This window comes from Delphinapterus leucas, chromosome 6, assembly GCF_059928025.1.
Source record: "Delphinapterus leucas isolate spDelLeu-1000000601 "Yukka" chromosome 6, BTC_Dleu_Yukka2, whole genome shotgun sequence".
In the NCBI taxonomy this organism is placed as follows: Eukaryota; Metazoa; Chordata; class Mammalia; order Artiodactyla; family Monodontidae; genus Delphinapterus; species Delphinapterus leucas.
Window position 1 is genome coordinate 37,305,330 of NC_143134.1, and position 18,178 is coordinate 37,323,507.

The following is an 18,178-nucleotide window of genomic DNA, read 5'->3' on the forward strand; positions in this document are numbered from 1 at the left end:
TTGGGGAAGGAAAGAAAGGAGGTAGGGTGAAGATCAATGTAGGTCCATTATTCACGAACAAAAGAGGGTCGGCGGCTGTCCCCTTGCAGCTGTGCAGCAGTGCGGAGCAAGGTGGGAGCAGGTGCGGGGTGCCTGCTGCGCTCTGCTAAACTGGAAACTGCGTGCTGTGCCCCAGCTTTTTCTGTGACCGACTTCTGGCTTTGGAAATAATCAAGTAACACTTCTTTATCTTTTCATTCTTTCCACTTTTCCCACAGCCTGATTCCTCAGAGGGAAAGAAGGAAAAGGAATGCTTTGCAACAAATGCCCTTAATGGCATTATGGTACTCTCATTGCTCGGCCGCTTTTGCACTCCCTTCTTTTTTTATTGTTTTTTTCTATTGTTTTTTAATTTTTTGCAGAACTGAACCTTTTTCTGCTCTGCCTCTTCTCTCCTGTTTGTCTTTACTTTATGGTTGATATTGTACTGTCTTTTCCAAAGTATCTGTCATTAAAGAATTATACAAAGTGTATACTTTTTAGCATGTCAATATTTTTATTATGTTGCCTTCCTTGTCTTTGATAACTACATATGGGACACTTAAAAGCCTTCATGGTAAAATCCTTTTTTTTTTCCCCCTGTAGTCCCTCCATTTCAAGGACTAAAACAGTCTTGCGTTAAGTAAAAACCTGTGACCAGAACTTGAAGGAAGACTCTAGGAACAGAAAACTACAACGGGACTTTAGCACAATTTATTTGGAAACAAAACAGAATTGCAAAAGCCTTAGCTGCTTTCCACCTAAGAAGTTTATTCAATGAAGAAAATGTCCACTGGAATTTAAATAACTACATGAGTTTGGGTACAAGTGAATGACTTGAAGAGGGCCCAACTCTCCTTCTATAGAAATGTCTTTAACAAAAAAAGCTGTTGTAAATTAGTCTCAGGTGTAAATATCAAAGCCCTCTGTTATCAGGAGAGCTGACTAGTCTGTGTGGTGCATGTGTGTCCCTGTGATGGCAATCATTTTAGCTGCTGGCCTTCAGAAGAATTGAGGGTCTGATGGAGGTTTTTTACTTATTTATTTGCTGTTCACCCTGTGTCAAAATTTATAAAGATAAAACAAGCATTACTGAAATGGTACTTTCTGTAATTTGATACTGTTTGGTTTAATCACCTTCACTTTAGTATTTGTAATACTGTTAAAATGTTAACTCTGTTAAGTACCCAAGCTGCTTGTCTTCCACCAAAGAGTGCTTTATTAACAAGAATCTGGGAAAACCACATTTGAAGGCTGTTGCATGTTGCGGTACTTTGGTAACCTAAAACTTTCAAGAGAATGTTAATAGTAGCTTTAGAAGACTCAGGAGGAGAAACTGGCTTCAGAGTTGGAAGACTGTTGTTAAGTCGTTCGTTTGTCATTTCGAGACTGAAGAATGCCAAGGCTGCCCACTATTTGGTTGCCCAGTCAGACAAATTAAAATCATATTTCCTTCCATGCAGGAAAAAACCCCACACTGTTGGTGTTTCCCCTGGAAACAGTGATCCCAAATAATGGTGACTTTTTTAAGAAGTTACTTTGTTAGGGTCTTTCTCTGTAGCATTGTGGATTTTTTTTTATTATGTGAATGACCTAAGGCCATTCACACACCCTTTGGTTTCAGTGACAGTTATTCGTATCTGGATTTCAGTTGTTTGTAAATAAGAAACTCACTGTTGCCTTTGGTTAGGGAATACAACTAATAACTCTTTGCAGAGTGCCTTCCCCCTCAACCCCACAGAAACACAGCAGAGTCTGTAATGTAAAACAATCACAAAACAGAATTTATTTGCTGCTAAAAAAAAAAAAAAAAAAAAGTGGGGCCCCAAAGAAAAAAATATTTGTAATCATCTTGGTTACCTCCATAAGAAGTGAATGGTTTAGTTATTGCTAACCAGTGTTTGCCTGTCCTAGTTTGGAGAATGGGGAGATGATACAATATTAAAAGGCAAAATGCCTTCACGTTATAAGATGAATGAATCAGGTCAGTAGGCAATTCCATTTTTAAAAAGCTGCCTTTTTAATACAAATATGAAGAACAAGGAATGGTTGGAATAAACAGATTAAAGTCTGCTAATGCAGAAAGTAATTAGAAGACGGTGGATCTATTTTAGTATTTACTCTCTTGGAGTAAATTGTAAGGTTGCCTAGTTTTGAGGGGAGATGGAAGATGCCATTGTTTTTGGCCAAACAAGCATTTGTTTGAGGTGCTCCTCATTGGGCACCATGAGGGCCATGCCAGCTTTTTTCTGAGGACTAGACCTCAGAAAAACAGTGTTTTTCTATCCCTGGAAGTTCATAAATACAAAGACCTACTTACCTGAGGGAAGACAGCTCTTCATTAAGCTTTGAGTGGGAGGGGAAACCTTCTGTTTGCTGTGTTGGTCTGGGAGATGCTACTAAATATTCAAGCTGTGCCCAGGCATTAAACACTGAATTCTCAGGGCAACTGTCCTTCCCTTTATACTTTTAAAGGCCATCTCCTACATAAACAATCCCGGTAGTTGTGAAAATCAAACTTCCGTCTGAACCGTTCTTGCCGGTCAGAACAAGTAAATGTGCCGTCACCCTCACAGCGAATAAGCCATTTGGTGTCTCTTGGGCTTCAATGTACCTTTTGTTTTACAAATTGCCTTTTTGTGTGGCTGCTCAAGTTTCCAGCTAGAATTGCTGTCACTGGGGTTCTTTCTAAAAATCCTTGTATTTGACAGGCTCACTGAAATTAGTCATAGCCAACTAGTCATTTGTTAAAGAAGCCTTCCTTGGAACACACACAATTTGGGATAGTGTTTCAGATGGATTGTATACAGCACAGTGTTAAATGTACTGGGGACATCTAGAATCTCGGAAGTCTCTGGATCTGATTGATGGAAAGTTCTTCCTGCTGTGAATAAAAGTAGACTCTTCCCCCGGCCCCCAACTGAAACTTTAACATACCCAAGAATCTTCTCAGATTCTCATTTTTAATTTGTTATAGAAGATCTTGTTGCTATGGAATATGAAACAGGGCATGTCAGATGGAGAGATTTCTTTAACTTCAGAGCCTTAAATAACTTTGAAAGTACACCAAGACAGTTTCCATTGGAATTAAAATTAGAAATGAATATTTTTAGGTGCCCTTGAAGCTTTCTGGGGACTCAAACCATCAAGAGTTAGGGACAGTCCAAAAGAAGGGTGGTCTGCCAAACTGGGTACCTAGACATATAGACAGACTTCCATTATGTAATGCTACAGAAAAACTAGAAATCCCTCTAACCTGTCGGTGAAGAGGGACGGATCCTGAGCAGTGCCTCCCTAAAACAAGCAGCCTTACTTGTCAAGATGTAGCTGCATCTAAGCGGCCCGCCACTCTTCTAGTCTCCAGAATTTTTCTGCTGTGAACTCGATCCTCTGAGCCTGTCCCCCACCCACTTCCTTCCCTGCCCTCCTCCGCCTCTCACAGGGGTGATTTCTACCTCTTGGGCCCCGACAAGATTGAAGGAGTCCCCACGTGTTCTCATGAGTCCCCAAGTGTCTCCCCTTGGGTGAACCGTTTGGACCATCTGGTGTTCTGGGCCGCGTCATGCCAAGAGCTCCGGGAGCCCTTCCCTTGCTTGACCAGTGGGCCTTGCGTTCCTTTGATGTTTGTCAGAAAGTGGCTGAGCTGCTTCTCTTCATACAGTTTTTAAAGTGATTATTGCATTTTGGAAAGCAGTGCTCATCACAAACAACTTTAAAAACATGTTTTAATTCTTTCCTAGTTCTTTCCCACCGAAACTGTCCTTGTGGGGCTAGCTGCTGCTCTTCCTTTTCTCCTAAATCTGAGTATTCGCCATGTCACTAAGTGGAAATACTACAGATGTGTTTAATTGACTGGACAGTTCACCTAATCTGTGTAGGAAATTACCTCCTTAATTGCCCAGTAGAATTAACTGTCAGCAGATATATTCATCTGATTATATGACTGCAGTTTTATATTAATGATTTGCAGACTTTTATCTAACCTGCACTCATGTATAGATTATTAAAACTTTTAAAATGTAACTGATGAATCAGTATTGGATCAATCGTCGTCTTGATTTTTTTAAATTAAAATGTATATTTCTAATCATATTTTATAAAGCTGAGAGAACTAGTTGAATGAATGTTTATTTTCCTGAAGGTATTTTTAAGATAAAGCTTCATAATGGCATGTAAACTTTGCATACCTATATAGTTTGATACATATTGTCACATTTGTGTATTGTAACTGGTTTTATACGAAATGTTGAATAGTGGAAATTGTATAATTATAATCATGTAATTAAAAGTATTAACCAAACAGCCTTTTGAGTTTTTAATTCACTTATCATTCCGAATCATGGTAGGCAGTATAAAGTGGATGTAACCCTCTGTAGTATTAGTTTGCTAGGACTGCTATATACCAAAATGCTGTGATCTGGGAGGCTTCAACAACAGAAATTAATTTTCTTATAGTTCTGGAGGCTGGAAATCCAAGATCAGGGTGTCAGCAGGGTTGGTTTCTTCTGATGCCTCTCTCCTTGGCCTTTTCTCTGTGCCCTCCAGTCCCTGGTGTCCCTCTGTCTGTCCTCCGTTTCTTATAATACGAGTCAGGTTGGATTAGGATCTATCCTAATGACCTCATTTTAACTTAATTACCTCCTTAAAGCCAGTGTCCCCAGATACAGTTAGTTACGTTCTGAGGTAGTGGTGGAAGGGCTCCAACTTAAGAATTTGGGGGTATACAGTTTAGTCCATAACATCTTCCCCAGGATAAGACAGTAAGCAAGTGAGGGGGCTCCTGCTAAGAACGCATTCACACACACCCACTAACCAGCTCAGGCATGCAAAGGTTTGACTTTTCTGGAAACCGCTAAGGATAAGACACAAGCAGGTCAGGCCCTTAGCGTCTTGTAGGTTATATGCACCGTAGCCCCTTCATTTTGCCTGCCAAGGTCAGGATTAAAGTGCTGAGTAAAGGGCAGGACCAGTGCTAGAGCACTTCACATCCCAATGTATAACCCAGGATGGCATCCACAGTGTTCATCACCTGCCTTCCCTGTTGGTCTCTTGCAGGGCGGAATCCTAAAAGACCTAGCTGCCCACACCATCATGCAGAGGTTGTGTCTAGGTTGTAGGAGCCTGTCAAGGAGTGCTGTCCAGTTCCCCCAAGGAACTTAGCTTTGATTTGTGCTAGGATATGAGTTTTCAAAGTACAAAGCAAAGGGATCTGTCTTCTCACCCCTATCCAAACTCCTCCTGCACACCACTACTCGCAAAGAGCGATTTCCAGGCTCTGCAGCGTCTGCCTGCCCCTCTATGGTTTACCCTGAGACCCGTGCTGAATCGTGTGCCCTCCTGCTGACCCACTGGAGCTCAGTTGGCATGGGCCAAGCAACTCAAGGTACATGAGAGTGTGAAAGGGGCAGGCTTGGCAGCAAGGCTCTGAGGCTTGCAAGGCTCTGGATGAAACCATAGGGCGTGTCTGTTTCTTGTGGGAGCAGCTGTGGCTTCCAGGACTGTGCAGTGTGGGTAACCAGCCTCTGAGACCCCGGCCCTGTAGATTCTTGGTCTCCTTCTCTGTTGTTGACCACTGTCCAGTTTTCATTTACCACGTGGACAATTTGCTAAATCCCTCTGCTTCTGTTTCTCAAGTAAAATGGGAATAAAGAGAATTCCCACCTTAACAGTTATAAGGAGAATTAAATGAGATAATACAGCATTTGGCACACAGCTTTCAATAAGTTAATTTTTTCATACATTTAAGGTCATTTTCTCTAGATAATTAGGTAAAGACCAATTTTTTGATAGCAGATTATGGTCCCTCAGTATCCACTATTTTTGGTACCTGTAGCATAATTCCATGTAAGTATAATGGGGTAAGTTTTTAAAGAGGTCAGACTATTTTGACTTCTGAGTCTCTTGAGAGTGGTTTGTTCAAGGCAGAGCAGGGGCATAGTTAAGTAGAAAAGGCCCCTTCCTGAGGCCCCATGAGTTTATTTAAATAGCAAGTTGATAATGGAAAGAGCAATTAGCAATGTGCGTTCTAAAATGAGCTCTGCCACTTATTCTGTGACTTGGGGATCCTTTATCTGCCTCTTGGCCCTCCCTTTGTTCATCCGTAAAATTGGACCAATAAACGCGTAGTGTTTGGATTAAAAGAGACCAAAGTACGCGACTGTGGCATAGTATGGGGCCCGGTGCCAGCGTGGAGCATAACATCCACCACTGCTTTCTTCTCCTCTGCCCGTGGGTCTTAAGTGCAGCTGTGGGTGCGTTGGAAAGCCGTGTAGTGGGAGGAATTCTCCACAAATGTGATTTTTACCTTCTCTGCAATATGCCATGACTTCAGTAACCATTCTCTCCCCATTGTTGCCCACGTAGGTAGTTTCCAACCTCTTACCTTTATACCACTGCTTGAATATTCCCATATGTAAATTCTTCCTGGGTGGTGCTGCTTATTTTCTTGGGATAAATTCTTTGAAAAGGCATTTCTGGGTCAGGGATATGCAAAAGTTTATAGCTTTCGTTGTACAGTGCATCAAAAAGGAGCTTGGTGTAATTGTTTGGAACACGGATTCTGGACCCAGACTGGGTGTAAACCTTTGCTCTGCTGCTTGTTAGCTGTGTGATTTGGGCCAGAGTGACAATATCTAATATGGTTGTATGAGGATTAAATGATTTGATATTTGCTAATTACTTAGAGCAAGCACCTGGTACATACTAAGAGCCATATATATTATGTTTAATTTAAAAATTAAAATATTACCTTAATGCTCTTCAAAAGGACTATGATACATTCTGTGCTCCCTCCGTCCCCCATCAGCAGCTGTTGTGACACTGCTGAGCTGGTTAATTAACAGGAGGACGCTGGCCCTAGGGCCATGGGTCATGGTCACCATCACTCCCTGCTATATATGGTCCCATCTTTTAGCTGCCCCATTATTCAGATTCGGGGCATTTTGTCTTCTAAGTGGTTGGCATAATACGCCCCTATGTTATATATAGTCTCACCATTTTCTCAGCTTATTGGAGGAGCACGTGGACTCTGGGATCCCCTTTCAGGTTCCTCTCCAGATAACCCCAGCTCCCTCAATGGGGAAGCTGGCCCAGTCCATGTGGAGCGGAGATCCTTCTGCGCTGCCCCTGAAGCATGTCTGGTCTCCTTGCCTTGTCTCTAACTGTGTCTCATTTCTTTGCTAGAAAGTCTGCATGACTTTGACATGCTTCCGGATGACGGGTGCTCTATCCACACTGAGGTGCCCAGGTAAGGAGGCCCTCCTGCAGGTCGGGAGCCTGGCCTTGGCCCCTCTGATTCTTATAATGGCCAAATATCATAGGTTAAATGAGGAGAGCCTTTGGGTGGGAATAGAAAGAGTGGGGGAGGTAGTGAGGTTTGTGCGTCGTTTTACTCGTAGAAAGACAATGGTTTCTCTTCATCGTGGGTTTGCTTCCCTATGTAAAGCAAGATGATTTTTCAGGCAGACAGTTCTTCCTTGTGTAGGACTCCAGGGAATGCAGCCAGTCTGGCATTCCTTGCAAACCTACCCCCCACCAACCTACTAAATGCCAGTCATGTCCCAGCTGTTGAGTAATCCAACCCTCCCCCCACCCCCACCACCATAGTTTCAGCCACCCTCAGGAGGCAGTGCTGCCCCCAGTTGGGAACTGCTGATCAGGTCCACAGTTTTACTTGTGATGTCACAGAAACAGCAGGATGCTCTTGGGACCCTGTAAAGTGAATATTGTTCTCCTGCCTCGTTCTGCTCTGGCCCAAGCCCCAGCTGGCAGAGGAAGGGGTCGGAGAAAAGCTTTCATCTATATAGGAGGCAGCAGAGGCTAACCCTGGGTATAGGGCTCATGAGTATTCATGAGACTGAGGGACCCTGAGATTTTAGGCAGGGCCTTCCTGCCTGGCCCTGGCTTATCAGTGTAGCAGCCATGGGGAGGTTGCCCATCCTGTTGTCTCCATCCCTGTGACGGGTCTGTTGTGACAGCTGGACAACACACGGAGTACCATAGGCAGACCAGTGATTGGCATGTCCTTAAGTGGCAGTTGAGCGTTCCCTCAACATTGGCAGGACAGGAGTGAGGGCAGGGAGCGTGATGGCTGGTGGCCACCCTAGCTCACTCCTGCTGTTGAGCCATTCTCTCTGGCCAGCCCCAGATTTGCCTTGCGGTTAACCAGGGAGTTTAGAGGATGAACCCTGGGGTCTTTTCTCCAGACAGCATAGTAAACTAGTCCTTGCCATATCCAGTAACCCCCTAAGACAGGTTCTGGTGTTGTAGGTACAACTCTTGTCTGTCTCCCACCTTTTCCAGCGATGGTTGGATGTCCTGGGCTGTAACCTTTCTAGACCGACTTTTAATCTGGCTCGGGATCCGCAGGGACTAGATCTTCAGCGGTTTCTCCTGGACACCACAGCGCTCACCATCAGAGATTTTTCTCAAGGTGCAGTTTAAACCTGTTTCCTCAGGCCCATGCCTCAGAGTCACAGCAAAGGAGTTTTTGCCTCGTTCTTCCACTGGGTATGGAGATTTCAGCCCAAAGCCAGAGCTGGGACTTCCTGTAGGTGACCTGGGGGGATGACTGGGTTGGGGACATGACCAGGCTGGCACCCTCTCTGGTAGTGGTGCAATCCCGAGTCCAAGTCGACAGCATTCCTTGAACTTTCTTACGTTAGAGGTCCTTGTGACTATCTGATGGGAGTTGGTCCCTATGGCCCCCCCCAAAAGCAAAATTTTGAAGACTTCATAGACAGGCCCTCCATGGCATCACAGCATCCAGAGGTGCTGTTCACACAGGTGCAGTGTGAAGGGTGCCCCCTAGAGGTGTGCCATGAAGGAGCCTATTCACCAGTCATCCCAAGGCCCCCTTCTGGGCCTTCAGGATCCTCGGTGAAAACCCCTGAAGGATGTCTTTCCACCCTGGTCCCAGGACCCTGGGTTGCCACTTCCTTCGCTGGGCCACCTGGGCTCTGCCTTTCTCCTGCTTCCGTTCTACCCACCGTCCTTTCCCTCTTATTGAACACTTCTCTGGCGTCCCCGCTCACTTGCACTCTCACTTTCCCTCACCACCAGAACACGTAGGTTCTGATCATTTTGCGTTGCCAAGAATGTAGGACTCACCTCAGGTACTTTAAGTTTTCCTCCCTGTTGCTCTAATGCTGCTCCTATCTGAGCAGGTGCGTGAAGTGCAGACCAGAGCCCCCAGCACAGTTATGCGGGTGGTTCATCAAGGTGAGTGAGGTCCCCCGGGGTTGGGCAGTGCACACCTCTCTGGAGGTATCCTCGATGCCTCTGGCAGGGTGGCTGTTCTCAAGAAAATAGTTTTCCTATTTTCTGAGAACATTTGAGAACTCTCAGAGCCCCCTGAGGGACTTATGTGTAAGTTGATGCCACTCCATTCTCATGACAGGCGTTTCCCAACTTATAAATGACTGTGCTCCCAAGTCAGTCTTCTGAAATGGGGCCACATTTTGCAAAGAAACAAGGCAGCTGGTGCTCTCCCCACACTATGGGGCCACTTTTGCCCGTGGTAAAGCTGTGATGTGTTAGAGAACCTTTGTGGTTTGGTTGGGGAAAGTCCTATTGCCTTGGAGTCATGGGAAACCTATGGCCAAGGAAAAGGCTTTCCCAGAGCAGCAGGAGATGGGCAGAGGCCGCCTGGGCCAGCGGAGGCCCCTGGAGTGCTTCGGACCTCAGGCTCCATGAGGCCCCCGGGAGAGCCCAGCTTCTGCTCCTGTCTCCACCAGCGCCTTGCCGGCAGCCTTGAAACTGGTCTCGTGGCCTCTCAAGTCTTGGCATTTCCACCTGTGCGGGAGACCTAATAAAGCTTTCTAAGAGCACTTCAAATGTTTTCAGGAGAACGTGTCACAGTGTGGCATTGCCCTGAGCGCCACCTCACCACAGGGAGTGGCTAAGCACGGCAGCACACAGCCCCACGTGGTCCTTCGGGCCCCCACAGAAGTCCATGTGTCCTCTGGCCTTTCCCTGTCTCTCTCTTGGCAGCTTTGTCAGAGGGACTAATCAATTAACTGGAAATTTCAGGAGTGTGTAGAAAGAACACAGCTTGGGCACCAAATCATCTTCTCACCCCATCCCTGCCCAAACACTAGCTAGGGAGCAAGGAAGACGAATGTCCCTTCCTGTTCCCCGACTGAAAAGTGATGAGACAATTACAGGACAGCACATAGCAGTTACTCAAGAAATGTTTGTTTCCTCAGGTTACCCAGGCTCTGCAAAGAGGGTGGAGGGGGATCCTTCAGACTTAAAGGCCATTCAGGCGAAGGGCAGAGCCGTATTGTTAGGGGTGCATCCTTGGGCAGTGCTTCCTCTAAGTCAGGAGAGTGGCTCCTTTCAGAAGGAGGGGAGGCTGTGATGGGCATGGTCGCATGGACAGGCTTCTGGAGTTGGCTCCTTGACTTAGGTGGTGGTTACAACAAAGTTTTTGCACTTTTATCCGTGTTGTATTTTACAATAAAGATTTCTTTATTTTCTGCTTTTTTCCTTCCTCATTCTCCTTACTGCATAAATACAGAGAGCCAGGCAGAGCCTTACACTTGGGACACGTTGTGGGCAGTGGTGCCGGCAACCCAAGCCCCTGACTTCAGGCCGATGTCGGGAGGATGTGGAGGTGAGGGCAGGACCCTGGAAGCTGTTCAGCGTGTGATCCCCATGGAGGCTGAGGGTGGCAGCAGCAGCAGCAGTGAAAGGGAAGTGGGCAGATTTTTTCTCAAAGTGAACCTCTGCTTGTCCTGCTGGGTCATGCTCTGCTGAGAGGGAGGGCGGCGTGGCTGTCTCCTGAATAGCTTAGAAGATGGTAGTTGTTTTTACTTTGAGGGCTGCCCTTTCCCAGCTTCTGAGACCCGGGTCCTGCTGCTCCGTAGGCCTTGCCAACACCACACATGGTGTGGTTCCAAAGGAGAAACAATGCCTTCACCTATGAAACACCTATGCCCTGGGCTGGCACGGAGGAGCGAGGGAACCGAGAAGGAAAGGACCTCAACTAGAAACCAGCACTAGAAAACGGGGTGCTTGCTGCGGCTTCTGTGGTTCTGAGGAGCCTGCCTTGCATGGGATGAAAATGTCAAATGCTTATCAGTAACATTAGGCTAAGGATGTACTTTTCAAAGTAGCCTGGCAAGACGTTCAAACCATCCAGTGCAAGGTTCCCAGCCAGGAGCAGCTTCTGCAGTGAGTCCGCCTCTTCCCAGACCCTGTCAGCTGTGTGACTTAGGTTTTCATCCAGTCGAAGCAGGGTACCAAAACCTGTCAGGGGTCACACCTCCTCCTATTGATGCAGGTCCTGGGACCAGCTCATCCTCAGGAGCCCCGGCAGGGAGCGCCTGTATCAGAAGGGATCCAAGTCAGGCTTGGGGGCTGGCACACCTGCCCTTGGAATTCAAACATGCTTGACCTCCCACTTTCCAAGAGAGTCTGTTAGGCTCACAAGTTTTCTTTAATGGGGTTAGTTTGCTTAGTATTAAGGTTACCAGCCAGAAACGTGTCCTGCCTCACGACAACACGTCTACACCCAAGCACCTCAAAGGAGTCTCGCAAGGCACTGTCATGTGGAAGGCTCTGCCTTGTATATAGGTCCGAATACACAATCCTGCCTCCTGAGTTTCCCTACAGCACATCATGGATTTCCCCTGCCCTCTGCTTCTGCTCTGTCTTCTCTGGGGCCGGACTGTGGACAACCACATGACAAAAGCCTGACATTTCATCTGCCCCACCAGATTGGCAAGAGGTAGTCCTGGTGAGCAAATGAAGACCTCTCGCGGGCTCAGAAACCGTCCCCTATTCCCCCAAACTTTTTCTGACCACAAGAACCGAGACTGCTCCGTGGTACAGGCATCCTCAATGTGTTTGGGAAGGATGCGGTGTTTGCAAATACATGAAATCCAGCGCAATGGGCTTTTCCATCGTTATACACAACACTAAAGGGGATCTTCTTGAGAAGGATCTGTTTTGCCAATCTTCAAAGCCAGGGCAAGGCAAAAGGACTTAATGTGACACAGCTCAAGCCTGATGAGCAGTGACACATCTTCACACTGCACCCGCTGATCATCATGGCTGAACACGACATTCACTCTCACAAGACTTCTCAGGTCAGGTACTCACGTTCACTGTGTCTTTTCCGGGGAGAGGGAGTAAAATGATTACCTTAGTACTCAGATTAATAACAAGAATCCGAAAGTAGGCTGTCAACCACAGGGAAGGTCCTTAACTGGCTTAACGTGGCCGAGGGTTCAGTGCTGACTATTCAACAAAATATGAAATGACTCTTTCCGCTGTGGCCTTTTCCCACATTGTTCTCTCTTGGGCTGGGTGTCACCAAAAGGATTCGGCTCTCTATACACAGAGGAGGGAATACCAACCTTTATTTACACTTGGGTTCAAGTTCAGAACTGCCATCTTAGTATAGCAAGGCAAAAAAAGCACAGATCCTGAGACCAAGGTTCAGATTCCCACATAAGCATATTAACCGTGTGACAACCAGCAAATGTTACCCAGTTTCTTCAGTAAAGTGGGAAGAGTGTCACCCCAGCTTCCAGCGGCCGTTACAGCTGCCTCTGCCCCAGCTGCCACCCTGGGCACCACCCTGCAGGCAGCTGGGCTGAGAGAACGTGGGCCTCCAGGTCTCAGCCCTGCTGGTTAGGGTGGGACTCAGGGAGTTATTGAACCTCTGAGGAAGCCCCTAACCCCAAAATTCTCCAAAGGCAAGAAACAGGAACTCGAACTGGTGCAAGGGCTAAGTGAGAAAAACTAAACATAGGTGTTCAATAAATATTAGTTATTTATAAGTCTTGCCCAGGACAGGGACGGAGGGCCTCTGTCACAGGTGTTGAATTCTGACACTAGCTCTGAGGGAGAAAAGCATGTGGTGTTAAGTTGCAATACTCTTGCCTGGACCCCTTTTCATTTGATTGGTGGGATAAATAACATCATTTAAAAAATCATTTACTTAATACTCATCCTAAAACCCACCCAAACACTAAATATGCACATTTATACTAAGTGCGTGTGTGTATGTGTGTGTACGTACACGCAGAAACCACGAGGTAGTTTAGATCACCATGAAAAACATCAATACTTTCCCTAAGCCTCTGCCACAGAGTGGTAACCAGTGACCGCACGATAGCTACTTAAAATTATTGGTTAAATGAAAACCAAAAAATTCCAGGAGAATATAACATTTACAAGTAGATAGTAAATACAACTGTATTTTAATTTCTTGGTCTCGGAAAACTAGGCTGTGACCGCTTTAAATTAATGGTCCAAGTTATATGTATTTCCTTTAATACAGAAGGACATAGCCTTCCGGTATCTATACAACTTACTAAGTAGTCTCAACAGATTCTATTTTACAGCTTGCTTTACTCTCCATGCTTTTGTGGAAGATTCAATACAATCTCTATGTACATGTTTTAAACATTATTTCTGAACTACGTTTGGAATTCCTTAAATAAAAAAATAATCACCATTCTCCACCTTCTCGGGAAAGTGCCAGACTAACGCCTGACCAGAACTGCTGCTCTCTAGCATCTGGAGAAATCCTTATTCCCACACCACCCCCAGGCCAAAAAAGTGCAATGAATTCAAACTACATGGGAAAAAGCAACATCTATTGTTCTTATCTTCCCCACAGCAAAAAAAGTCTCTTTGTAGGTATGCCAGTGCTGTTTTAATTTGCCAGGGAAATAGGGCTCTCTCAAGCCAGAGCAGGAAAATCTTCAGGGTCATCTGGGTTTGGAGCAACATCTTGTGTCTGAAAAAGAAAAGTTTTGAAAGCAACTGTCACTTCACCCATTCCCACTTGGGTGCAGAGCTGTGTGAAACACGGTGCCCACTCCGCCTCAGGGGAGGAGCTAATGGGGTAGGGGTAGCGGCCCAAACATTGAGGGAGAGAGGGTCCCAGTGGGAAGAGAAGAGTGGCAGGGTCACTCTAAGTGAGGCCCTGCTCTGAGCTGCAGCCAAGTGCTGCACAGACCCCGAAGAGGGGACATGGAAGGGTGCCTCTCCCTCCTCTGACCCGCTCCCATCCCTGTTGCAGAATGGCTGGCAGTGCCTACTGGCCACCCCCGGCCCTCCCTCCCACAGATCCTTACTGAGTGACCCTTTTTGTATCTGGCACTTCCTTCATCCAATAAATATGGAGGATATTTATTGGATAAATTTGCTCCATGTAGCAAAAAAAAATTTGCTACATGGAGATATAAGGATGATTAAAGACAGTCCTGCCCTCGGGGAGCTCACAAAGTTGGGGGAGAAACATACTGGTAAGTTCAGTAACAGATGGCCTGGGAATGGGGGCCCACAGTCAGGGCATCCAATGCAATTTGGTGGCCAAGTACACATCACAGTCACATCATGGCCAAGTACACATCATGGCCAAGTACACATCACAGTCAAGTAATGTTTTCTAGAAGAGAAGGTTCTCCCAGAGATAAGCCTCAATGAATGAGCAAAAAGAACAGAATCCCGAAACAATGCGAATGTGAAGGCTGTTAGAAGCTGGAAGAGCCCAGGTGGGCGGCAGGTTCGAGGACCGGATCACCACACTGCACACGCGGTGGCAGAGCTCTGCTATGGGAAAGGAGTGGATGTATATTTTCTATTCCCAGAATAGTTCCTTTTTCCAACATGGCCTCAAATGTACCCAGAAAAAACACTCTTGTGTTTTTGCTCTTGTTTAAGTATAACAGACTAGTTTCTCCTCCCAGGGGCTGCTCCCTGGAGTAAGGGAATCAGGCAGCAAAAGGAACATTTCCAAGACCAGCCACAGAGAAGGGGCTGCGCCTCTTCCATCATCACAAGGGCGGCATGGCGGCCTGTGCTGGCCACCGGGCCTTGTGCCCAACTCCCACTCAACAGGTGTTTGTTCAAAAAACATTTACGAAGCACCTACTACAGCTTACATTGCGCTAGGCACTGGGGAAACCATCATGTCCCCTGGAGACAGCAGACACGGATCAACAACTGCACCAGCGAGAATACAATTACAAATGCAGATGGTGCTTCAAAGAAAATAAGGACTCTGACTTGGTCTGGAAGACTTCTCTGAGAAAGGGAGGTTGGAGGATCTATTCTAGGTAAACAGGCAAAGGGGTGGGAGAAGGGCCAGCAGGTGCAAAGGCCCCGTGGGGTAAGGAACATGCTTGTCTGTTCTAGAAGTAGAGCAGTGTTGGCTGAAGAGTGGGAAAGAGTGGTTTGAAGCGGAAAGGTGGCCTTGAAGCTGTAGGAAGGATTTTGTCTACCCTGAAAGCATCAGGGCCCAGGGCAGATGATCAGACCATGGTAAGCAACCGTCAGTTGATCTAATTCAATCCCAAGCCTGGGGATCTTATCTGACGCAGATGTGTGAATTTTTCTCCAGCTCTGAACGTGCATTCATGGCAGGCATCGAACTTCCCTGGAGACCCTGGAGGCCAGGGCTACACAATGGTCTGTATCCAACTGATGTCCATCATGCTACCATGACCGTTCCAAACACTCCAACATCAGACCCACACTAGACAGAGGAGGAAGAACCTCCTCTATCTAGACGAGGCAGAACCTGATGATCTTCCAAAATTAGACTATGTAGGCCCAGGGCATCTTCATCCTCTCACTTCAGAAAACCATCCAGGGTTTAGAATATAAACACTGGGCTTCCCTGGTGGCGCAGTGGTTGAGAGTCCGCCTGACGATGCAGGGGACACGGGTTCGTGCCCCGGTCCGGGAAGATCCCACATGCCGCGGAGCGGCTGGGCCCGTGAGCCATGGCCGCTGAGCCTGCGTGTCCGGAGCCTGTGCTCCGCGGCGGGAGAGGCCACAACAGTGAGAGGCCCACGTACCATAAAAAAAAAAATAGAATATAAACACTTACCACCACTTCTGCTCTGGGTCCATAGTTTTCTGCCCTTCTGATCCTTCCCCGGCCTCCCCGTGTGCCACCTCTGGCTCCGCGCCCGGGACGAGGGAGGTTACCAAAATTAATCTCCAGCTGGGATGTGATGTCATTGGCCGCTTTCCGGAAAACGTGGGCATCATCCTCATAGTCATCCTTTACCAACTGAAACACAGTTACAGCATCAAACACAGAACATACACATGGCCGTCTCCATGGACACTCACTGGGCCGGGCTCTGGGCAGGGGAAGATGCTGCTGCTCTGCTTCCAGCCAGGTGGGTTCTGCACATTTTTGAAGCCACACGTTCTCATACTCACAGTCCTTTTTTTTTGAATTGGAGTATAGTTGATTTACAATGCTGCGTTAGTTTCTGCTGTAACAGCAAAGTCAGTCAGCTATACATATACATATATCCACTATTTTTTAGACTCTATTCCCATATGGGTCATCACAGAGTATCGAACAGAGTTCCCTGTGCTACAAGGTAGGTTCTTATTAGTTGTCCATTTTATACATAGTAGTGTCTCACAGTCTTAATTCAAACATTTTTGAACTTACCGTTACTTCAAGTGAGACCAAATTTCTATCAGTTTAGTAGGTTAAGATGTAAGATTTGACATGACCAACAGTAATCATTTAAATGTTTTATATCGAATAAGTGTATTTTGCTGAGATGGAAAAGTTTTAGTTTCTGCCTTTTGTTTTATTTCTTCACAAATGCTACTTTGATAAATAAGGAAAATCACCTTCCTAGAATAGAGCTTGATGGAGAAACTTCTTTCAACATGGGTGCTGACGGTACAAATAACATATGTTAAAAACTGGATGATATACAATAAACAACTCTGACTCAAAATATATGGAAAGGATAGAACAACAGTATGATTTATCTGAGGGTTGCTACCACGGCTGCATAAAGAACTCAAGCTGTTTTTGAAGAACTGCTCTAGTTCAAATTCTTTGAGAAAGTACATTTTATTGTAAGAGGTCAAATAAGTTCTACCTCTTGTTAAAAGAACACTGTATTAAATAAAACTCCTTCAAATTTGATTTGGCTTCAATTCCTAACCATGAATGAAACAAAGAAGAACTCTCACTTTTAAGTAAAATATAAACCTACAGAAAATATGCCAGTGATCGTAGATGAGACTCTCCCAAGTGCTGTAAGGTTAAACATCCCTACAGCTTGTCCAGAAAATGGAATCAAATTTCCCTGAGCACATCAGTCCCTTTTGGCCATATGTTCATTTCAGGTTTCACATTTAACACTTGTGTCCCTTTCAAAGTTTCAGATTGAAATAAATCAAAGGCCTTAGATGGGCTCTCAAAGCTAAAAAGATGAAGGAAAGAACAATTCAGGAACAATGGCACTCTGGCAACAAGATAAACACAAAAAATATAAGAGGCAAAATGATAACTACGGCCTGGTTTAGAAAACAACTGGCTGTCAGTGTGCCTCAGCAGAGACACAGCAGCCTTCCCAGTAAGAAGGGACAACTTGCAATGGAAGCAAAGTGAGCGAATAGTCAGGCCAAGGTGCTTTAAGGTCCCAGCTCTCTTCATAGGCTACTGTTTGGTCTGAACTTTGCAAAGAACAGAGCTCCATGCAAACAAGAGGTGTTATTCTAGGGCTTTTGTCTCTTAGGGTACTCAGAACAAAGTAAGTGACACCAATCACTTCCGGGACTAGTGATTTGGCTTCTGTTGCTTTAAGAAAAATTCCTGGCTAAAATCATCAACGCCATAAGATTAATAAGTACCAAGGATGTGTGCTTTACTGAGACCAAGCTCGATGACTCAGCAGCTAACACAGTTGCTTCAAAGATTCCAGGAGACCTCTCTCTGGAGCCAGGGAGGATGAATCTGGTGTGGATTAAGGAAGAGCAGCTTCTATTTTTACCTAACATGTCAGCTGCACATTTCAAATCCTGACGGCACAATTGTTTTAGGCAAAGCTTTATTTACAGTGCCCCAGAACAAAAAAGAAGAAAATGGATAGAAAAAAAAAAAAAACAAAACAACTAGCTGATGGACTTGTAAAAAGGCCTCACTCGTATGTGTACAAAAAGCCATTTCTAGTGGAAAAGCTAAAAACTTATTAGACTCGGGCTTCCCTGGTGGCGCAGTAGTTGAGAGTCCGCCTGCCCATACAGGGGACACGGGTTCGTGCCCTGGTCCGGGAAGATCCCACATGCCGCGGAGCGGCTGGGCCCGTGAGCCATGGCCGCTGAGCCTGCGCGTCCGGAGCCTGTGCTCCGCAACGGGAGAGGCCACAGCAGTGAG

The 18,178-nt window shown here is 46.0% G+C and overlaps 2 protein-coding genes across 9 annotated transcripts in view; one reads left to right on the top strand and one right to left on the bottom strand.

Annotated features, from left to right (window-relative positions):
- Positions 1-1,110, top strand: part of CDC14B (cell division cycle 14B) — a 97,208-nt gene extending 96,098 nt beyond the window's left edge. For 5 of the 6 annotated variants that reach the window (XM_089913008.1, XM_022558916.3, XM_022558919.2 and 2 more), the window contains one exon: positions 625-1,110. Coding sequence is in view for 5 of the 6 variants with exons in the window: in XM_022558916.3 (XP_022414624.1) it covers positions 625-661 (37 nt within the window). In the remaining variant the exon portion in view is untranslated. The other variant, XM_022558915.3, reaches the window with a different exon arrangement.
- Positions 1,111-11,256: 10,146 nt separating this feature from the next.
- Positions 11,257-18,178, bottom strand: part of HABP4 (hyaluronan binding protein 4) — a 40,929-nt gene continuing 34,007 nt past the window's right edge. Inside the window, exons 6-7 of one of the 3 annotated variants that reach the window (XM_089913012.1) lie at positions 15,872-16,057; positions 11,257-13,771 (exon numbers count right to left, since the gene is read on the bottom strand). In XM_089913012.1, the coding sequence (XP_089769138.1) occupies positions 13,715-13,771; positions 15,872-16,057 (243 nt within the window). In that variant the 3' untranslated portion in view covers positions 11,257-13,714. The remainder of the gene's footprint in view (positions 13,772-15,871; positions 16,058-18,178) is intronic. The other 2 variants (XM_089913013.1, XM_022558922.2) reach the window with 2 other exon arrangements.